This window comes from Micromys minutus, assembly GCF_963924665.1.
Source record: "Micromys minutus genome assembly, chromosome: 13".
Lineage (NCBI taxonomy): Eukaryota > Metazoa > Chordata > Mammalia > Rodentia > Muridae > Micromys > Micromys minutus.
Genome location: NC_137982.1, coordinates 5,967,268 through 5,990,777, shown reverse-complemented (window position 1 = coordinate 5,990,777; position 23,510 = coordinate 5,967,268). Strand labels below are relative to the sequence as shown.

Sequence of the window (23,510 nt, the reverse complement as noted above, 5' to 3'; positions counted from 1 at the left end):
CTCTCAGGAATCAACCACATGCCTTGACTCACTGTGATCCCAAGAGGCCCATGATTTGGTCTCCTTAGATGCTCTGATCAACAGAGGTCATCTTCAAGGGACCAAGGCCCAGGAAGTGAGAGTGTTGGGGGGGGTTGGGACTGAGCAGTTAGGTGTGCCCTCCCCCAGCCTGGAGATGTCATAAAGTCAGTCTGATGACTTCGTAAAGCCCCCACCCGCACCCCACCCCCACCCCATCCTATGGCTCCACCTACAGTTTTCAGCTTCCCGATGGTATCCTTCAAGGCCATAACTTGCTTGGCAGCAGCTGCTCCATCCATTTCAGCCTCCACCAGTTTGGACATGAGGCATTCCTTCTCCTGCTGAAGGTGTTTCTTTTGAAGCCTGGGGCCAGAAAACAAGATTCCTGAGACCTAGCAGGACCCAGCCTACCCAGAGCTCTGATGTCCAACTCACAATGGCCTGAGAGACTCCCTTCCTGCCAGGAAACAAATGAGGAAGAGGTGCAGACAGCCCTTCCTGCCCAAGTAGCCTTCTGGAAAGATGCGTGCCCAGAGACATACCTGCTTCAATATTAGAATAGAGGTCTACCCAGGGGTCCCATGGCATAACCTATGGCCTTGACTATCAAGACTGCCTCCATGTTCTTGATATGGAAGCTCACTTGCCCCTTCCTGTCAGTTGCTCTGGCTATTTTTTGAGTCTGGGTCTCTCGTAGCCATGGATGGCTTTGGAACTTGCTTTGTCCCAAGGATTGGGCTTGAATTCCCAGTCCTACTGGCTCTACCTCCTCATGCTGCCATGCTACCATGCCTGGACACTCTGTTCAGCTGTTCAGTGTTCTCCACATCCTCCAAGTGTTACCTACCAGGCTAGGGGGTTGTGGCTCAGAGGTAAAGCACTGATCATGCACAGGCCTTGGGTTCTATACATACCTACATGTGTGTGTGTGTGTGTGTGTGTGTGTGTGTGTGTGTGTGTGTGTGTATGTGTGTGTGTGTAACATGACAATGCCACAAGCCTGGAATTTCTGTGACCGCTTTTGCCCTCTGCAGCTGTGACCCTATTGCTCAGGGTAAATGATGGCTACCCTGGGTCTCCCCACAAAATGTTCTCCACATTTCTTCTTCCAATGCCTACCTGCCTAACCCCACAGTCCTGTCTCCCCAACAGCCCGTTTAAAGGAGTCTCTCTCCACTATCCACACCGCTCCCACTGGGGCCTCCTTTTCCTCCAGGGACAGTGGTATGCGGTGCTGGCTCCCCCACAGGCACTCCCAGAGCTGCTTCCCTCCACTGACTTCATTTTGCTTCCAGGGCTCTGGGCCAGCAGGATGGCGTGAACCCCGCCTGGGTCCCTTACATGGTGAAGTCCTTCTCCTCTTTGATGCGCTCGATGTTGTGTCTGAGCACCGTATTCTCATGCTCCGTCTCTGCAAGCTCATGTGCTACCTCCTCCAGTTCCTCCTTCCTCTCCTCCAGGAACCTTTTGGCCATTTGGCGTTCACCTTTCTGCATCTTGACCTTGGAAAGGGGACACAGGAAAGGGAAACCAAAAGAATGGCTCGTCCCTGAAGACCCATTGCTCCAAGAAACCCTACTAAGAAAAGTGATAGGGCTCTGTGTCTGGGAGCTTCTAGACATTGTCCCAGTAAACAGTCACACAAACACTGACTGCTCTCCTCCTCCGGGCATATACCCCACCCTGTCTAAACATGAAGAACCTGAGTACAAAGAAGCTGAGTGATGCTATCCAGGGGCGGGGCTGGGCAGCAACAGTAGCACAGTTGGCATGCCACTGGAGGGAAGATGTCACAAAAAAAGCACAGTGAGCTATAGGGGTAAGAGAACCTGTTGCCAGAAAGGTCTTAGAACCTCCAGGAGAGTGGAGAGCTAAAAAGACACAGGTACCTTAGCAGTTAGGACCTGGCTTTTAATGCCACCACTTCCTGCTTCCTGGTCTGAGTCCACATGTGGGCTGTTTCCAGCTCCATTCCCATCTCCCTCCCCACAAGTGTCCCTGCCACATGTGAAGAGAGATTTCCTTTTCCTCTATTTCTGTTTAGCTTTTCTAAGCAGCAAAGGCTGTGCTCTGTTTCACAGACACTTTATCTGGGTGGAAGCAGAGCCAGGGAATGGCACACTCCTGAAACTGCAGCCCTCAGTAGGCACTAGAGGATGGTACAAGTCTGAGGCCAGCCAGTGCCTCACACAATAAACAAGAGCTAACACTAGGACCTTCACTAATGATGTGAGCCAAATCTGGCCACCCACTGAGAGTACCAGAAAAACTAAGTATTCAGAGAGGGCTCCCAGTGTGGTGGAAACTCAAGCTGCCCACTGACTGCTCCAAATAGAAGCCCAGGGAAGGCTTGCTGGGGATGGATGGGAGGCCTGCAGATAGCCTGAGGGAAGCATCCATGGGCTAACCGGCTTAGCCCAACCTGCTTGTTCTTGGGGTGCAGCTCTCCAGCCCAGCAGTCCCCTTACCTCAGATTTGAGACAACCGACCGCGTTCATTAGACTGTCAATCTTCTTATCGTAACGGTTCATCTTACAGTGACCTGAGTCGTCGTCTTCTGTAGAAAGGTCACTTAATCGCATCACCGAGACAAGCTTTTCTGAAGACGGTGGTGTGATCTCCAGGCAATGAGGTGGATTCTGGCCCAAAGGAGGAAGAGACACCTAAGCTTCTAGGGCCAAGCCTCTGACCGCTAAAGCAGCTGCAGAGCCAACACAAGCCAGTGCCAACCCAGAGGCCCTGCCCAGGAACCAACCACTCCAGACCCTCCTGAAGGAAACATTACCTACCCAAGTCTAAATGATGGTTTTGAAGAATTTCTAACATTGAAAAAAAAGGCATGGGTTAGAATGTTAAGTTATAAAGAAGGCCAGGTTTGCGTGCTGTCTGCCTGAATAGTCCCAGTTTCTTGGGAGGCTGAGACTTCTGGAAGAGGAATTCAAGACCATATCAGGCAACATAAAGAAATACTCTACCTTTTAAAAAAGAGAAAAAGAGAGAAACAGACACATGGTGGGTTTCAGTAGTGACACACGCCTTTAATCCCAGCACTTGGGAGGCAAAGGCAATGTATTTCTGAGTTCGAGGCCAGTCTGGTCTACAGAGTTCCAGGACAGTCAGGGCTACACAGAGAAACCCTGTCTCCAAGACTTGAAGAGATGTGAGGTGTCTCTTCTGGGTTCTAAGACCTGCATACAGTTCTTTACATACACTCAGGAAAATACCTAGAAAACAAAACTAATCTAGAGAGATGGCTCACAGTGAAGCGTGTGTACTGAGACTTCGATGACCAAGTCTGCTCCCGGGACATGGGTGAGTCCATCAGGGAACCTGAGGCCCTCTGCTGGTTTCCCTGAAATGTGCTCTCGCTCACATGTATGTGCTCTGTAATCCAACCACTGAGGAGGCAGAGGCAGGTGAATCACTATGAATTCAGGACCAGCCTGGTCTACATAGTGAGTTCCAAGCTAGCCGTGGAAGAACCGGGCCAATAGCTCAAAGCCTACCATCCATATACATGGCCCTGGGTTCAATCCCTGGCACAAAGCAAGCAGCTGGGAGTGGTGGCTCACACTTGTAATCCCAGCACTTAAGAGGTGAAGACAGGGGGATCATGTAAATTCAAGGTTATCCTCCACTCCACTGCAAGTCCAAGGTCAGCTCTGACTTCATGAGGCCCTGTCTCAGAAACAAAATAAAATAAAAATGAACATTACATCTTTAGTCCCCGTTACTGCAAAATTTGAGGAAGAAGAATCACTTGAGCCTGTAGTTAGGCCAACCTGGGCAACATAGCAAGAACTCATTGAAGGAAGTGTTTAAGCCCTAGCAATGCAAAAACAAAAAAGTTACAGAAACAGCTTATGTAGTACTAAGCAAAATGTGCCGCAATTCTTACTAACAGCAAAGGAACGAGTCCACCTCTGAGAAGATAAGGAAAGAATTAAAATTTAGAGTATGAATACAACTCTGTTTTTATAGCAACAGCCTGGAGGGCAACTTGGTGGTAGAGCACTGGCCTAGTACACATAGAGCTTTTATTTAATGCTGAGCCCCACAAAAAACAAAGCAGAGCAGAGACATGGCTCAGCAGTGTACAGTATTTTCTGACATGAGTGTTCACACCTCTCCGTAACTCCAGTCCTGGGAGACCCGACACCCTCTCCGTCCTCTATTGGCACTGTGTGCACACGGTACAAGGTCGTGCAAACAGGCAAACACTCATGCACATAAAATCAACTAAAAAATCATACAAAAGGGAGACTGTGATAGGAAAGGGCCAAGGCAGAGGTTACTCTGGTAACGAGGTAGTGATGAGAACAGGCCAGAGACAAACTGGAAGCTGGGCACGGTGGCCTGCATCTGTAGCCCCAGGACTGAGGAGTTCTCTGTGAACTCAAGATCAGCCTGATCTACACAGGGAGTTTCACATCAGCTATGCAATGAGAACCTTTCTCAAAAAAATTTTAAATAGAAAGGGAGATGGTTAAAAGCACTGGCTGATATTCCAAAGGTCCTGAGTTCAAGTCCCAGCAACCACACGGTGGCTCACAACCATCTGTAATGGGTGGGATCTAATGATGCCCTCTTCTGGTGTATGTGAAAACAGATTAGTCATATACATAAAAATAATATTTTAAAAAATGTTAAAAGACTGAAGAGAACTTAGATCTTCTTTCTTCCAAAGACAAAGTGGGGAAGGGGATCCAACAATGGCTAGGGATGTAGCTCAGTAGTAGGGTACATGCTTCTCTGAGACTGAGTCAGTCCCCAGTACCTCCATCAACAACAGATCAAACAAGAATACCTCAGATGGGGCTGGAGCAGTGGCTCAGTGGTTAAGAGTACTTGTTCTTGCAGAGGACCCGAGTTTGACTCTCAGCATTATAGGATGGTTCATAACTGCCTGTAAATCCAGTTCCTTCCTGATTTCTTTCCTGGGCTCCACAGGCACTGCATGTCCCTGGAACTGGAACTCTGGTCAATTCTGGCAATTGAACCTGGTGCCTTTAAAGAGCACAGGTGATGCTCAATTCCCAACATCAATATGGCGGCTCACAACCATTCTGACCTGTGTGACACCAAGCACACACATGATGCACAAACATACAGTGCAAGCAAAGCACTCATACATGTAAAATAAATAAATCGAGTGCCCTCAGGAATTACCGTGGTCTCTGGTGTCTTTTTCTGGCTCTATCCCAAATGTGAACTCCTGGGACCTTTCCCTTTTGCTCAAAATGTAAAACATGAGGTCAGAGCTTCCCAGGCATCACCAGGACAGGGATGGAGGCCAAGCCAAGACAAAGCAGGAAAAACAGCTGCAGTGTGAACTCCCGGGAGAGCTTGGACAAGTTACCTCTCCGGGGAATCTAAGATTACACTCCCAGGTAAGGGAGCAGGACTATTTCTCCCAGCCACATACAGTCAACAAGAAGGGTCACTTCTGCAGCATCTCTTTTTTTTTAACTAAAATGTGTGTGTGTGTGTGTGTGTGTGTGTGTATACACTCCTGCATGCCATGATGTACACATGCAGGTCAGAGGAAAACTTTTTGAGGCTGATCCTTGACATCTATCCCTCCATGATTTATAGAGATTTAACTCAGGTCACCAGACTTGAATGATAAGACTACACCTTTCTCACTGAGCCATCCCACCAGCCACTTCACAACAACATCTCTTTCCTTCTACCATGTGGATCCCAGAGACTAAACTGGATCATCAGACTTGGCTGCAGGTTCTTTTTCACACAGAGCATCTTATTGCCAGCCCTATCCCCACCCTTTTTGTGTTTTGGTTCTTTCAAGAGACATGGTTTCTATGTGGAGCCCTGGGTCCTAGAATTCCTGGCTCTTTAGACCAGGCAGATCTACCTGCCTCTGCCTCCCAAGTGCTGGGACTAAAGGCTCTTGTTCTGTTTTTCTAAATAAACTCTCAAAGTAGCCCAGGCTATCCAGTGCTAAGATTACAGGCATAACCTACCATTTGGCAGACGAGGTGGGTGCTTTTCTGTATGCTGAAAGCACAGCTCTGGGTGAGAATGCCTCTCATGCTTTGATTTTTTTTTTTCTGACACAGGGTCATGTAGCCTGGGTTGGCCTCACGCACAGCAATCTTCTTGCCTCGGCCTCCTTGGTGCTTTAATTACAGACCTGTACCACTAGAGTAGCCCCAAGCCTCTCCGCTTTTTAAAAGTTTTTTTTTTTTTCGTTTTGGGGTTTTGTTGTTGTTTTTCGTTTTTCTCTGTAGCCCTGGAACTCACCCTGTAGACCAGGCTGGTCACTAACTCAGAGATCCACCTGTCTCTGCCTCTCAAGTGCTGGAATTAAAGGTGTGAGTCACCACTGCCCACCTAGAAAAGTGTTTTCATAATACATGATGCATGCTAGGCATGGTGGTACACGCCTTCAGTCCCATTCAGCAGGCAGAGGCAGGTGATTGATGTAGTTCCAGGAGAGCCAAGACTACAGAGAGACTCTGTCTCAAAAAGCAAAACAAACAAAAGAAAAAGAATATAGAGCTGGAGAGATGACTCAGTAGTTAAGAGCACTGACTGCTCTTCCAGAGGTCCTGAGTTCAAATCCCAGCAACTACATGGTGGCTCACAACCATCTGTCATGGGATCTGATGCCCTCTTTGGTGTGTCTGAAGACAGCAACAGTGTACTCACATAAAATAAATAAATCTTTTGAAAAAAACAAAAGGAGTATAATCTAAGATGCTTATTAACAGAAACATTGCCATGCATAGCAGGTGTACCACTGAGTTCAAAACCAGCAGGTCTCTATAAAGAATGCCAAGCCAACTAGAGTTGCATAGGGAGACTGTCTCAAAATAATGAAATAAACAGAATTGGAGCAAAGATAAACCAAAGCAGCAGTAAGAACACACAGTTCAACAAAGCACAGCGGGGATGGAGCTAGGCATGTGGCCGGGACCTGGGATCCTAGCAACCTGCATGTGAAGGCAGAAGGGTCAGCTCTAGGCCAGTCTCGGCTCTACACAGACTTCAAGGATAGCAGGATAGCGTGAGGCTATCTCAAAAGACAAAGGGAAACAACAGTATCATATGCCATGCTGGGCGGTAAGCAGTGCTCTCCATAGCTTACAGATCTTCCTAGCCAGCGTGTGAATCAGCCTATGCAAGACCATGAGACACAGACACACTGCTTCTATGTAAATAGAGCTGAACTCTACAAAGTAGAATGCCAAAGCCAACTCTCCAAGTTTCCCTCTGACCTGCGTGCACCTGCACACACAGATAGGTAAATATGATTTGTAAGCTATTGAGAAATAGGCTAAAGATGTATGTAGTTCAGCTGGTAAGAGTGTTTGCTGAGTGTGTGAAGCCCTGGACTCAATCCCCAGGACCACATAAAACCAGATACAGTGGTGTGTACCTATAGGTCCAGCACATCAGGAGTAGAGGCAGGAAGATCACAAGTTCAAAGTCAGGGCTGGATATAACTTAGTCAGGAAAGTGTTTGCTGCATAAGCCTGAAGACCTGAGTTCCTACATAGAACTCACATAAAAAGCCAGGCTCAGTGGTACATGCCTATGACTCCTGCTCTGGGGGACGAGGCTACAGGATCCATGGGAATTAATGGCCCGCCAGCCTCCTCTACTTGGCAAGTTTCAGGTTCAGTGACACCCTGTCCCAAAAAACAAGCTGAAATCTCCTGAGTAACAACACTAAAGGCTGTCCTTTCACTGCCTTGAGTACATACATGCACGTGTGCGTGCACATGCACGCACACGCATGTGCACACACACACACTCACCCCTTTTTAATTTTTTTTAAAGATTTACTTATTTTATATGAGTACACTGTAGCTGTTTTCAGACAGACCAGAAGTTCCCATTACAGATGGTTGTGAGCCACCATGTGGTTGCTGGGAATTGAACTCAGGACCTCAGGAACAGCAGTCAGTGCTCTAACCACTGAGCCATCTCTGCAGCCCTCCCCTTTTTAGTTTTTAAAAAGGGCAGGAGCTAGGTGTGGTGGCACAGGCTTTTTATCTCAGCACTCTTGAGGGAGAGAGCAGGTGGACCTCTGGAAATTCAAGGCCAGCATGGTCTACATGGTGAATTCAGGACAGCCAGAGAACTACATAATAATAGAGACACGGTCCCAAAACAAAACAAAAAAAAAAAAAAAAAAAGAAAAAAAGAAAGGGATGGGGAGGTTGGAAGGCTGGGCATGATGGTGTGTGCCTTATATCTCAGCAGAGGCAGGCAGATCTCTGCATGTGAAGCCAATCTGAGCTACACAGTGAGTTGTAGACCAGCTAAGAATAAACAATAAGACCCTGTCTCAAAAGTAAAAATGGAGAGATGGCTCAGCGGTTAAGAGCACTGACCGCTCTTCCAGACGTTTTGAGTTCAATTCCCAGCAACCACACGGTGACTCAACCATCTGTCATGGGATCTGATGCCCTCTTCTGGTGTATCTGAAGACAGCTACAGTGTACTTATATAAATAAAATTAATGTTTAAAAAAAGTAAAAATAGAAGAGATCTGATGGAGTAAGGGAAACAGCTCAGCATTAAGAGTATGACCTGATCTTGTAGAGAACTGGGGTTCAGTTGTCGGTACCCACATCCAGTGATTCAGAGCAACTGCCTTTTATAACCAACTCCAGGGCAATATAAAGCCTCTGAGGGCACCTGCACTTACAAGTCCATTCCCACAATACATACGTGTGTGTGTGTGTGTGTGTGTGTGTGTGTGTGTGTGTAAATCCTGAGGCTAGAGTGATGGCTCTGGCTTTTTAATACATATATAAAAGTAAATATTGGGGTTGGAGCACTGGCTACTCTTCCTGAGGGACTGCCAGGCTAGACGCCAGCACCCACATGCTAGCTCACTAGCTAGTATGTTACCATCTACAAAGTTACAGTTACCATCTGTAACCCTAGTTCCAAGAAATCTGATGCTCTTCACAGACAAGTGGTACATCCTCAACTAAATAGCAAGCTTGAAGCCAGCCTAAGCTACCAAGACCCTGACTCAACAGCAACAATGTCTTAAACCCTTCTTGATACTACTGGGCCTGAAAACTACTGGGTATAATAATTCAGATAATCCTGAAGCTGTTTCTTTCTTGATGCTAATTCACTTCCCCAAGAAGGGCTGCCTAGTTACTGACTCAAGAGGTGATTTCATCCTAACCTTCCCATTTTAATTAGTAAAATAGGGGTGAGAGTCAGTGATTGGGCAGGATGAAGAGAAAGAAGGTCAGGGGTCAGAGGACAAGGGAAGAGAGAGGAGCTCCAAGATGGACAGCGCCAAGGATGAATTACATCCAGGTGGACTTTATTGGCATTAAGTAGCTATGAAAGTTTAGGGATTTTATAAATCTAATATCTCACATAGAAGGGTAATTTGTATCTTTGTCTATTTGATGAAATCTTGATGTGAAGAGGGTTTGTGGATTGAGAATTGAATACATAAACCTGTATGAAAAGCTATTGGGCTATAGAGTTGTGTTGAGGTTGAGTTTTGTTTGGGGTAACGAAGACACCCCGGGATGAAGGCAGTCACAGGTGGAGTTAAAAAAAAAAAGGGAGTGCCATGGATGGAGAGAAACCGTGGGGTTGGCTAAGACAGAGCAACAGAAGTGTGCACGGCTCAGAACTAGAAGCAGGCCCTTGGAGTTAGACCACCAGGCCAAAAAAGAGATAAGCCTTTTTTAATATTTATTGCAACAATATGGGATGATTGCAATCTTTTACATCCTTTCTCTCTCTTTTATTTTAAAGTATAGAAAAGAGCTTATTCAGGGCATGGGGAGGGAGAAGTAGAGGCTGGCCATGAGCACATGAAGAGAGATGGGGGAGGGGAATGGGAAGAGAGAAGGAAGAGGGTAAGGGAGCAAGGGCAGGAGAGCAAGGGTTACATCCTTTCTCTGTTTTCATTTTTTTCAAGATTTATTTATTTACTTACTTACTTGTTTAGAAGCAGGGTTTCTCTGTGGTCTTGGCTATCTTGGAACTCGCTCTGTAGACCAGGCTGGCCTCAAACTCAGAGATCTGCCTGCCTCTTCCTTCTGAGAGCTGGGATTAAAGGCGTGCGACACCACTGCCTGGCTGGTTTACTTATTTTTTAATTTTAATGCATGTTTTTTGCCTGCTTATATATCTGTGAAACATATGTGTGCCTCGTACATGCAGAATCCAGAAGAGGGTGTCACATGGAAGAAAGCAGTATAGCTTGAGTCAGGGACACGAGGCAACATGTAGGCGCTAGGACTGAACCCAGGTCCTCTGCAAAGCAGTCGGTCATCTTGACCCCCGAGCATCTATCTCTCTAGCTTTAAACTCCTTTCAACTCAATAAAAATGATACCTTGCTATTTTTGTTCCAACTTAGTTTTGGTTTTGAGACAAAGCCTCACTACGTCTTAGCTGGCCTCTAACTCTTAGCAATCAATCCACCTGCTTCCGCCCCCCAAAAGGTGGGATTATAGGCACTCCCAGTGAATAAATGTTTCAAAAAGAGTTTTTTTCTTTTGGTTGGTTGGTGGGTTTTTTGTTTTTTTTGTTTGTTTGTTTTTTGAGACAGGGTTTCTCTATGTAACAAGCCATGACTGTCCTGGACTTGCTTTGTACGCCAGGCTGGCCACACACTCAGAGACACATCTACCTCTGCCTCCTGACTGCTGGAATTCAAGAAGTATGCAAACACACTCAGCAAGATTTTACTTTTCAATGGTTACTACTGAGGTAATAAAATACTGTTAAGGGACCATTTTTATTTCAGCCTTCTTTTGGGGGAGCAGTGTCTCTCAGGATGGCAATACAGGACACTGAACCCAGGGCCTCAGACACGCTAAGTGCGCTCAAGTGAGTACACCCGAGCCAGAAATGCCCATCTTCCTTGTGATTTTAAACTGTTCATAGCACTTTCCATGCGTTCCAGAGGATACCCAGATTCCCTGTGAATAAACTGGCAAAGAGTCAAGCCCATGTGGTATGATTCTGGATGTCACAATTACATCTGTTTGGGGGGTTTCTCATTTTCAGAGTAACAAACTAAAAGAAAAAGACTAACTCTAAAAGATCAGGCTGAGCAAGTTTGTTTTGTGTGATTCAAGGTATCACCATGTAATCCTGGAATTTACTAAGTAGACTAGGCTGGCTTCAAACTCAGAGAGTCACCTGCTTGCTTCTGGCTCCCGAGTGCAGTATGCTGGAATTAAAGGTGTTTGCAGCACACCTAAAGATTATTTTGAAGTCTTTATTTCTACTGCTGATGAGGAGTTTGTTCAGAACATACTTGAAAGCTATTTTAACGTTTTCTTAACATTGAGTTCACTGTAATATGCTTAAAAGGAGTAATAAAGATCATGTCTTGCCAGGTTCATAGCTAAAACCATGCTGACAATGGGTGGTGCAAGTCTCAGGAAATGCACCGCATGTGAACCATTAGATGAGTGGGTGGATGAGTGAAGTGGATGAGTAGGGTGGATGAGTGGGTGGGTGGGTGGGTGGATGAGTGGGTGGGTGAGTGGGTGAATGAGTGAGTGGATGAGTTGTTGGGTGATTGAGCAGGTACATGAATAAACACTGTTAAGGTACAGCATAAGACACATATTCTCTTGGCTACTAATACTGTAGATAATTCATTTGTTCCAAAGCAGTGTAGACAAACAAGATACTTGCAATCATCAATGTGGCTATTTTCTTGGCTATTTTTTAGGTTGGTATATGTACATATGCACATACTCAACCTCAATGGTAATTATATTTCCCATGACAGACACGTTAAATCTATGTGGCAAAGCAGAGGCTAAGTTCAGTCTCTAAAATGAGACAGAGTCCTAACTCCAGCTCTGCTGCTCTCTCTGTAAGACTCTGGGCAAGTCAGCTCCCAGCTGTTTCATTTCTACAGTGGAACAGCAGAACCTACCACACAGCAAACTTGAGTCTAAGTGGTGCCATGAGCTTTCAAGGTTTACAAAAGTACCCAGTAAATGAGGCTTCACTGGAATGTCTACAATCATACCAAGTCTGAAGCCTGCTAGAATCTGACTGACCAGTCCAAGAAGAGAAGCCTGAACAAGACTGGGCCTACCTCCCACTTGCATCCCACATGCCGGGCAGATGATTTTCCAGGGGGCATCCAAGGTACCTTGGTTTTCACCCGGACACTCCGCCGTACATTCACGGTGTCCCCTTTCATTCCGCGCTTATGAGATTTCTGTAGAGAGGGACAAAACTAGAATCATCTCCAGGCCCAGCTGCTCACAGTGTCACTCTGGTGGCATATGCCACCTTTGCAGGGGGGCTTCTTCTGAGTAATGTTGCTGCTGCTGCTGGAGACCAGAGGCCTACCTTCTAACCAGGCACCTGACTTCCAGAAAAAAATGTGTCTCCCAAACCTTTGGAGTCAGAAGTGCAAGGAGGCTGGGCCGGGAGAAAGCGTCCTGATCCACAGCTGTGGCCTTGCCCCTCTGCCGTGCTCCTACCTGGCTGCTGGCTGCGGACGGTTTCGAGAGTTTTTTTATGTGGACGTGGACAGGAGTGTTCTCATCCACGTGAACATGTAAGGGGGGAGTTGAAGATCGGTCCTTCATGGTTCACTTCTGGCAGGCAGGGGAGGGCAACACAAAAAAGATTGATCTGTGGATGAGTAAACTGGGCATAAAAACAGAGCTCAGAGGCTTCCGGGGAGGACACCTGAAAGCTCAGCCACCAAGTGAGCAGGACAGCTACCAACTACTGGCATGCAGGCGGAAAGCAAGGTGGGCGTGTCACATAGGCAGACTCTGCAGAGGTCTCAGCTGAAGGCTCACTCGGGACAAGGTTCTCTAAAAGCACAAGCAGGGTCCTCAGAGCTGCCGCTCCGCCCACGCCAGATGGATTGGGCGGCTCCTCCTTGGACTTAGTGTAGGTCAGCTGCAAAGCTGTATCTTCTAACCAGGCATGCGAATTAGTATGGGAAACACTCAGAATGGTCAAGCTACAGATACATGCAGGTCACATGCAAGTAAGAAACTAAAGCACAGCGGCTGGTGGGGATGCCAAGAGTGAGAAGGTTGTACAGACTCCAGAGCAAACTTGAGCAGAACTGTACCCCAGGAACAGCCCTGCCCAGCAGCAGCTCCCACCCCATCTCCCCCATGCTTTTTATTTAATGTTTTCTTTTTTAAAATATCGGAAGATGTTGGCATCTCACTGGAAGGATATCAAGACAACCTCCTCACACCCGGCTCCTCTGTCAGCAAGCAGGCCATGCTCAACAGCTCCGTACAGAGCACCCGGGCAGCCCCCAGCAAAGCCTTGCAAAAGCAGTTCTGATGGTGCGGTTGTGAGGGCCACCTACCGTAACAGTTACACTGGGTGCGCCACAAGGTGTTCTCAAGACTTTTTTCTGTGTGAGACTCGTTACTCCGTTCTTCCCACACGATGGAAACCTGCACCCGGGCACAAGAACCAGATTATGAGCAGAAAACCGGGATTCTCCTATTTCTCAGCTCTTGGGAAATGACACACTGCATGTGGTTGGCTATTGAATTGGCAGCCAGGAGAACCAGTCTTGAATCCCTTGGCTCCCTGAAGATGAGCACAAGGCACGCATGGTGTGCCCAGCAGGAGGATGGATACTAGGTGAAGGGGGTCTGCATGTCTGGCCTTTTAAACCTGCCATCGCATCATATGTATTATGACCTTGTGCTGTCATCCTATCAGGTAACCAAAAGAAAAAAAAAAAAAAGCTGCCAAGGCAGCAGTCTCAACAAGGGTTACGGTCCCCAAGTTCCTCTGGGAAGAGACATGCAGCTCCGGAGCTAAGTCACTGTGACACAACTTATAAAGGGGAGGCTCACACGTTTGCTGGAGCACATGGAGACCCCACTTCCCAACGCAGTCCACACACTGACCATGCAAGAGCCTTGCTTGGACATATGCTGCCCAACATGAAAAAACAGCCAATCCTAGGCTCCAGGCTGGGGGAGAAAGGCCTGGAATGATCAGAGCTAACCTATCCCACTGCCTCCCTACAGTTCCCAGACAGCTTTTGCCGAGCTCTCACCAACTCTAGGGGAAATACCGAAACCAAAGCATCAGCGCTGCGGGATGCACTCCGCTCAAGTTCACTTACAAACATCTACTGCTGAGCCGGACTGTCACTTGGAAGCATGTTCAAACTAGAAACTCGGCTTTCCCCCCTCCTACTTACTCATAAGGTCTCTGCTCACTTCAACACTAGTTTGGAGGTGGCATGGTGGGAAATGCTCTTAAGCCACCACATGGGACATGGAGGCAGGAGAATCAGGAATTCAAGAACAACCCTGGCTACCAACTAGTCAGAAACCAAGCTGAACTCAGCAGGTTAATACGGTTAAGAGTGATCTTGTTTGCTACTTGGAAGCCATAGGGGAATGAGCCTGTGTGTCCTTACTCCTCCCCTTTTGAAGTCACTTTTAAGTGTTTTTGGTCCAGACTTTCACTACCTGGGAAACTTAAAAGAAGTTCCCATTGAGCCTGGCCTGGGGAGCCCTGACCACCTTTCCCTGCCCTACTGCAAAGGCGCCCCCCACATTGGCTGTACCTGGGGGAGCCGCCTGAGGATGAGGCAGACATGGCTAAGCATCAAAGCCGCAAAGTTGGGCAATTGGGTCGGCAGGCTCTGCTCAGGGGGACCCAGAGGGGCTTGCCAATGAGAATCTCAGGGGCCAGGCATCAAACGTCCTCTCTCTGAGGGGAGGAGGGTGGAAGCTTTGGGGGTGGCAGTTGGATGAAAACTTGGGAGGCGCTCCTCTACTGTCCAAGTCGCACAGCAACTGTCCTGCCAAAGTGGGGAGGGAGGGAGACAGGAGAGGCTGAGCGACCTGCGGGGTGCCGAGTGCGCCGCCAGGAGGCAGGTGGAGGGCGCGGCTGGACAGTGAGGGGGCACGTCACTGAAAGGACAACGACCAGCATGCCCAGGCCCCACCCGGGAAGAATAGCGGGGCCGACGGCTACTAGGGTTTAAACCTGAGGGCTGCCTGGCGTGCGAAGAAGGTGAGAACCGCTAGGCCCCAATGGGGCCCCCAAGGGCGGGAACCCGCACAGGGAGCTGGAGGGTTATTCGGGACCGTGCCGAGGCAACTGTCTCCTAGGTGAAGGGGCGTTCCCGGCAGAATAGCTACCAAGGAGAACCAATAGGTGGAGGGGGAGGAGCGACCGCCTAGGAGGGGCGGCCTGGGCAGCCAGACTGCTCTTGGACCACCCGTATCCCCGGAGCTGGCCAGGAGGGACCCCGGAGGCCTGCCCACCCCGATCGCATATAACTGCTGTGGCCGAGCCCGCAGAGAGCAGGGGTGGCTTCCGGGAAGGATGGGGCGCACGGCCACCCACCAGCGGGCAAGAGGGAACGGGGTTCTGCCCATAGAAGGGCGCAGCTCTGCCCGAGGGCAGCAGAGGAGGGAAAGAGCGCTGCCGATGACCCGGAGAGGACGGAGGCGGCCGGCCCGCCCGTTAGCGGGAGGAGGAAGGGCCCGCGCCCAACGAGGAGCGGGGCGGGCCGGGTTCGGACGCAGGAAGGAGCGCGCCTAGACGCGGGGACCGTGCCCGGTCGAGCCAGCCCCGGGCCGGGAGCGCGGGGCTTGAACCCGCGGCGCTCTACGCCCTGCCCCGCCGCGTGGCCTCTCACCAAGAGCGGCACGGCTGCGCCCAGAACCGTCTCCTTATGAAGTCGTTGAAGTCGGAGGCCAGGGTCGTGCCATGGAGACGCCGCGGCGGATGCAGTCCGGCTCCCGCGGCGGCTCCTCCCCGCTTCCGCCTCCTTTTCCGACAACCGGTCGGCAGCTCGCCCATTGGCCAGTTCAAACCCCCCCTGGAGCCTCTCGGGTTTCGCCATTTAGGCCCAGCCCCCAGCGTCACAGAGATGCCCCGCCCAAGTAGGGAACGCTCCGCCCACTTCCGGGTCACGAGACCGGTCCACCGTCCGGTCGCCAGGGAGACGCGCGACGCCTACCGCGCAGGCCAGCCTGGTCTTGACCCACACCGTTCAGGGCACCGCGTCCCCTCCGCCATTTTGCCCTGGTCCTCTTGACTCCTGAGCCCTAACGCGCTCCCCTCGAAACACAGTAGGAAGCTGGACGCGGGGGGGAATCTGAACAAGCGACAGGCTGGGGCTTCTGGAAGTCATCCCTGTGCCTAGTCCACTCAGTGCCGACAACTTGTGCACACTACCCAAACTGTGCCCCTCTCTCACAGGGACCAAACAAAAGGAAGAGGCCGCACTCCCCACGCCCCTGCCACCCTCCGGCACACCGTACGCCGCTTTTTACGGACCTACTCTGCTGAGGTTCTCTCTGCTGAGCCGCCATCTTCTCAACTATGCTTCCCTGTTAGCCAATCGTGGGGGACGGTCTCGAGGCTCACGTTCCCGCCCTGGATTCTGAGATACTTTAACAACCTCAGGGCCGGATAGACTTCATTTCCTTGACACCTTTAACTCCAACACAGTAGTCGTGCTCCCACCAGCTCCTCCCTGGAGCGCGAACCCTGACTACCTTCACACCCGGCAGGGCAGTCTTACCATGTCACATTTGTTCGTCAACCCTTGACGGTTCATTTTGTACGTGCAACCCTGGCTGACCTGGAACTTGCTGCGCTTGAGCAGAAGTCTGCCTATCTGTGCTTCCTGAGCGCTGGGGTTATATATAGGGGTGCACCACCAAGCCGAGCCCCTTTTCTTTCTCTGCCAGGAATCTCAACAATGAAGCCGGAAGGTTACCATGAGTTGAAAGGCAGTCTGGATCGCTCGTTCCTAACTATCCCTACCATCCTGAGGTTCCACAAGAGCATATAGCTGGGGATAGAGCCCTTGCCTGACCTGAGCAAAACCCTGGACTTAATATCAGTACCACATTTTTTAAAGATTTATTATTTTATGTATGTGAGTACACTGTAGCTGTCTTCAGACACACCAGAAGAGGGCATCAGATCTCATTACAGATGGTTGTAACTCACCATGTGGTTTCTGGGAATTGAACTCAGGACCTTTGGAAGAACAGTCAGTGTTGGGATTCTGTAAACCCCACCCCTCAGTTACCTAGCAACAGCCAGGTATACCCCACCCCTCAATTACCCAGCAGTGGCCAGGTATGCTCCGCCCCAGTGACCTGACACTATAAAAGGAGCTGCTTGACCCCTCCTCTCTCTCTTGGCCTCTCCTGCCCTTGTGCTCTTGCAGCCTTGCTCTCCCATTTCCCTTCCCCCCTCTCTCCCACGTGCTCATGGCCGGCCTCTACTCCTCTACTCCTCTACTTCTCTCTCTGCCTCTACCACCCTCTTAACTCTCCCATGACCTGAATAAACTCTATTCCGTACTATACTGTTGTGTGGCTGGTCCCTCAGGGAAGGGATTCCCAACATGGACCTCCCAGAGGCATCTCCCCTGCCCTCAGGCCTCGCCGCACCTCTATGGGCCATATGCCCCCCACTCTCTTCATCCTTCCCCTAACATTGGTGCCGTGACTCGGATCGTTATCCTTTCACAACATTGGTGCCCTGTGACTCTTCTTTTCAGTGACTTTTCCTTTCATTGGTGCCCCGTCATCTTTTCCTTACAGTCAGTGCTCTTAACCACTGAGCCATCTCTCCAGCCCCAGTACCACATTTTATAATCGCCATGAAAAATTGTCTTCACACTGTCCAGCAACTGTTCTCTCTAGACAATTGCCAACAGTGGTGTTTCCAAGCTTTTGTCTCTTCCACACTTCATACATCAAATTCCCTATTTCATAGATAAACCTCCTGCTTCAAAGTCCAGGTTAAACATGTCTGTAAAGTGTCTCCTTTGTAAGCATGGTGGTACACCTATAATCTCAGAATTCAGGAGGCTGAGGCAAGTCAATTTGGCCAGAAGTTTGAGGCCAGTTTGGTCTACATAGCAAGACCTTCTTACAATTAATTAAATGTTCTTTTGCTACCTCCAAACGGAATTGTTCATTTCTTAGCATGCCCTCACTCACTGAACTGAGTTCATGCTACATTCAAGGCACATTAGCACATTTCCGTCTCGAGAGTCCATGACAGCCAGATGAGGAAGAAAGCAAAGGGGGTTTATTTTTATATGTAGGGGTTAGAGCGGGGGCTCATTGGGTAAGCACACAGGCTGCTGCTGTAAAGCACCTCGATTCAGTTCCCAGCACCCACAGGGATGGCTCACAACCATCTGTGACTCCAGCTCTGGGTAATTGGATGCCCCCTTCTGACCCCTACAGGGAACTAATCATGTGATGAGTGGGCATGCATACAGACAGATGAAACATTCATACAAGTAAGTGAAACTTCAAGTGTACTTACAGTTAAGAATACAGTCAAAGCACATGCTAGTATTTTTTGAATGGCAGGATGTCCTCCGAGTGCAAACCACTCAGATGCTAGGTGGTAGCTTTCAAAGAGCTGCAACAGTCTTTCAGTCACTGTAATAGAAGGCAGCCAGGGATCAGAGGAGGTGAGAGGAGGGGGAGGAAGAGGGAGAAGGAGGAACAGGACCTACGATCTTCTTAGGGCAGGCAGGAGAAGGTTCACAGAGGTGATGGTACTGGAGATGCTGAGGCCCTGAGAGTTGTGTGCATGTGTGACTGAGAGGGGGATGGGAGGTTCTGAGCGGAGAACAACAGGTATGGAGTTAGCACATCCAGGCCTGGGCACATACAAAACGTTCTATAGGGCAGCACCGGGGAGTGTGCAGTCCTCTGAAGTGTTATGGTCACGGTGGTGAGAGATTCTGCCCAGGTCAGCAGAACTAGGCCATAAAGTGCCACACAGGCCAAGAGTCTGTGTCAGCTCTTGACCCTCAGCTCCTGGAGAGCTGTGGGAGGGTTTGAGTGAAGGAGTAAACAGGTCAGAATCTCCAATCCGGCAATAAACAACAAAGCAGGCTCGGTGGGACACAAGGTGGTCCAGCACACAGATGAGACAGACAGGCAGTTCCGTGAGTTCCAAGCCACCCAGAGTTATGTAATGAAACTCTACCACTAAGAAGGAAAGAAGGAGAAAGAGAGAATAAGGAATGAGAGAAAGAGAAGAAAGTAAGGAAGGAGGAAGAAAGGAAGAAAAGAAAGAAGGAAGAAGAGAGGAGGAAAGAAGGAAGGAGGGAAGAAGGAAAGAAGAAGGAAGAGGGAAGAAAGGAAAAAAAAGAAAGAGGGAAGGAAGGAAGAAGGAAGGAAAGAGGAAGGAAGGAAGAAAGGAAGGAAGGAAAAGAGATTCCACTCTGGTTGCACAAGAATAAGGTATGTGGAGTAGCTGGAGAAATGGCTCAAAATCTGTGCTCCTTTTACAGAGGACCCAAGTTCAACATCCACTTTAGGATGCTCACAGTTCAGGGGACCTGACTCCCTCTTTTGGTCTCTGCAGTGTCTGCACTCCTGTGTTTTTGTACCCATACAGACAAACAAAAGTAATGTTTAAAAAAAAAGTTAAAATGCTGATTAGTAGCTCACATCTTTAATGTGCTCAGGAGGATCTCTGTGAGTTTCAGGCCAGCCTGGTCTACAGAGTGAGTTCCAGGACAGCCAGGCTACACAGAGAAACCCTGTCTCATAAAACAAGAGGAGGATGCAGAGGACAAGAACAAAAAAAGAAGAAGAAAAGAGCAAGGAGAAGAGAAAGAAGAAAAGACTGAAATAAAATAAAACTCATGGTCACAGGAAAATGATCCATCAGAGACATGTCTAATGTAGTTTTCTTCCCTCTGAATTTCAAGGAATTCTTGTGGACTCCAGTCCTAGCCCCAACCACACAACTCTGAATTGAGGGATGTCTTATAGTCCCCTTGGCTCCATTTACCCAAGGGCCTGATTAGGTTGTCTCCATCCAAGAACACCTGCTCCAGGGCCCTGATGCAGCTGCCACAGCCTTGCCCCAGGAGAGGATACAGAGGGGCTACCGAGTGGTTCTGGCTGTTTCTTCCTGGTGCCGTCACATTACATGGAGGAGCTGGAAGAGAAAATTCTCACAGGTTCTCAAGGTTGTCCCTTTGTCCCTTGCGCTTGTGAACCTTGAATGGATGCTGAGCTCCGTGACTATGCTATAGCCAGACTGTGGGCCTGTCTGTATATTTGGGTCTTTTCCATGAGACCTTGTGACTGTCAGCCAGCAAATTCTGTGGGTTTTTGTCCTTGTTTTGTTTCTCAGAATTGGGTGATTAGAGCATGAGCTAATTATGACATGTGTCAGGACCCTATCTAGGGCTTTCTAGAAGGCCAGGTGGCTATCAGTCGGTATATTCTGTGGTTTCTCTGAGAATTACTCTGGGCCATTGATTTTATTTGTCAGGTACAGGCGGGATCTCACAGCCTTGGGATGACTGGAAAGTCTCTGAGTCTGACTTCAGCCATTTCTGTGTCTTTAGGGTCTCACAGACCGTGCACTAATAGCACCAACAGAGCTAGGGGACGTAAGGTGACAAATCATTTGACTGTGGTGACACACACCTTTAATCTCAGCACTTGGGAGGCAGAGGCAGGTGGATCTCTGAGTTCAAGGCTAACCTAGTCTATAGAGTGAGTTCCAAGATAGCCATTGCTACACAGAGAAATCCTGTCTTGAAAAACAAAATAAAACAAAAATTTAAATTAAAACATAAATCCTCAGGTCTGGATATGTGAACTAGGCTAGCCTCAAACTTGAGCTCTTCCTACCTCTGCTGCTAAATACTACATTTGGCTGCTTACTTTTGTTTGTAAGGTTTATTATTTTTTTAAAGATTTTATTTATTTTATGTATATGAGTACACTGTAGCTGTCCTCAGACACACCAGAAGAAGGCATCAGACCTCATTACAGACGGTTGTGAGCCACCATGTGGTTGTTGGGATTTGAACTCAGGACCTCTGGAAGAGCAGTCAGTGCTCTTAACCACTGAGCTATCTCTCTGATCCTGGTTTATTAATTTTTTTAAAGATTTATTTATTTATTTATTTATTATATGTAAGTACACTGTCACTGTCTTCAGACACACCAGAAGAGGGCATTGGATCCCATTACATATGGTTGTGAGCCACCATGTGGTTGCTGGGAATTGAACTCAGGACCTCTGGAAGAGCAGTCGGTGCTCTTAACCACTGAGCCATCTCTCCAGCCCGGTTTATTAATTTTTAAAGGTTTGTTTTTAAGTGTGTGTGCATGCACACACAGATGAACACATATTAGTGCAGATACAAGAAGGTCAGAGGAATGAGTTGGATCCCCTGGAACTGGAGTTACAGATGAGTGTTAGCCATCATGTGGGTTCTGGGAATTGAACCCAGGTCCTCTGGAGGAAGATGGTGCTCTTGGCTGCTGAGGCCTTGCTCCAACCTCCACCATCAGGCTTTCATTGTTTTGTGGTATTCTGATAATGGAAGACACCTTGTGTGTGTTGGACAGGGGTTCCACACCCAGGTCCACCTGATACCCCATTTTCATCAGTTTCATTTACTGCTGAATGAATCCTTAGTTACCACCACCACCCCTGCTCAGTCCCGGGGAAGTTAATCGGATTTTACAGGATGAATGAAAATGTTACTTGCTCTAGATCACAGTCATCCAGAGGGAAAGATGTTCACCCACAGGAGAACAAAATATCACACCCTCACCTCTAGCCCAGGGTCCTTAGAGCCATGGCAGGTCCTGAACCACTCTCCCCTGGAATGGACCCCGCTGGCAGCCCAACCTCAGGGAGTACCAGGGGAACTCTGCCAGGACTGGGTGCTCACATAACTCATGCTCAAGGGTTGCTGTGGTAGACAGGTGGGAGAGGAGCTCCTCTGAGGGAAGGAGCCTGTTTGCACTGGCAGAGGCTAAGGCAGCCACAATCAAGACTGGGAATCCCCTCCCCCTCCCCTTCTAGTGGAGAGACTAGTGGAGGGAATTCTCCCATTTCCCAGAAACATGTGGAGTAGCCTCTAACATCTCTTTTACCTCGGATGCTGTGCATCTGGATTGTGAAGTAGAAACTTCTGGTTTCTTCAGAAAATTAGTTATGTGAAATGATGTTTTGCTGGGGCACATGGGTGAAATGAGGTTTTGCTGGGGCACATGGGTGAAATGAGGTTTTGCTGGGGCAGACAGATGAAAAGACTTGAGATGACGGAGTATAAATATGACCCACAGACAGTGTGAGAGGAAGCATTGGTTTGGTTTGCACAGCCTCACTATTCTTCTCTAACAACATCCATGTATTGGTTCATCTTACATAGCCTTGCTGAGCTCAACTTGTGGTAATGCCACCATTTGGAGAAACTCACTCAAGAACTGCTCATGAGGTTTCTGAGGCAGCCTCACCTCAGGTTGGTTTGTAAGCCTGGAGATGTAGGTTGATGTCAAGGCAATACATGATTGGATGGTAGAGAGTGGGGTGGGGACAAGTTTTGGTAAGGTGGAAGAGGAGGAGAAAGCAGGAGATTCAAGATGGAGACAGCAGAGAAAAATGATTCAGATAAGATGGACTAGCTTGATTTTATCTTGTCTAGGTGGGCAGTTTATATCTTTATTAATTGGCAGTGAATTTATTGTTTGGATGTGTTGTGGGTTGAGAATTTAACATATAAATCTGATTGATAAATTATTAATTATTGGGCTGGAGAGATGGCTTGGTGGTGAAGAGCAATGACTGCTCTTCCAGAGGTGCTGAGTTCAAATCCTAGCAACCACATGGCGGCTCACAACCATTTATTTGTAATGGGATCTGATGCCCTCTTCTGGTGTGTCTGAGGACAGCTACAGTGTACTCGTAAAAGAATAGATAAAAATCTTTTAAAAAATTATTGATTGTTGAGTCATGTTTTTATGGGCTGTGGAGGACAGTGTGTGAAAGCAATGGCTGAGAGGCAGCTGGAGTGTGTAGATCTGGCAGAGGGCCTGCAGAATGAAATGTGTGTGTTCATGGCTTAGTAAGTAACTGCCTAGGGGACTACATGGTAGAGAAATAGATCAGGTACCCAGCTCCACACTGGAACGGCTCCTTCGGAGTGAGACCCCGCAGGACCGATAGCAACAGAACCTTTTATTTTATTGCAGCCTGGAGGTTTCTTCAGGATTGAACTACAGCTGCCTGGTGTCTGCTGCCTAGTGGACTGGTCTGCAGCTGTTGAATCTTATTTGGTGTTTGTTACTAGACTGACCTGCACCCAAAGATCAAGCTCACCCCCTGTGACTTCCTCAGTCTGGCAGGCTAGGGAGACTGAAAATGCCCATGAAAGGCTGAAGCCGACTTTGAGTGATAGGCCTTATCGGCCTGAGCACAACCTTCTGCCTTGGCTGCAGCTGTAGACTTTGAGTTGCCAGAGTTACCGGGCTGCAAAGACATGGAAACTTAGATTTACTACTGCTGTACTGTTGCTACCCCCACGCCACTGTTCTGGGGATGAGTTTTGTGGTGTCTCTTTCTATATACACTGTGCTAAACATTCAACTTTGAACCTTGATTGGAACACTGTCTTAGCTCCATGTTTCTCTCGCTCCCTGCCCTCTCATTTCCAGCCCTCCTTTCGGATGAGCCCTGCTT

General features: G+C 48.5%; 1 protein-coding gene across 3 annotated transcripts in view; it reads right to left on the bottom strand.

Annotated features, from left to right (window-relative positions):
* ODF2 (outer dense fiber of sperm tails 2) overlaps positions 1–15,824 on the bottom strand; it is a gene marked incomplete at both ends in the record, with an annotated part of 43,738 nt that extends 27,914 nt beyond the window's left edge. The window contains 6 exons of one of the 3 annotated variants that reach the window (XM_080928047.1): positions 255–384; positions 1,363–1,523; positions 2,490–2,660; positions 12,100–12,225; positions 13,351–13,441; positions 15,661–15,824. In XM_080928047.1, coding sequence (XP_080784173.1) covers positions 255–384; positions 1,363–1,523; positions 2,490–2,660; positions 12,100–12,225; positions 13,351–13,441; positions 15,661–15,824 — 843 coding nt within the window. Of the gene's footprint in view, positions 1–254; positions 385–1,362; positions 1,524–2,489; positions 2,661–12,099; positions 12,226–12,493; positions 12,648–13,350; positions 13,442–15,660 lie in introns of those variants that run through there. The other 2 variants (XM_080928045.1, XM_080928046.1) reach the window with 2 other exon arrangements.
* Between the last annotated feature and the right edge of the window lie 7,686 nt (positions 15,825–23,510).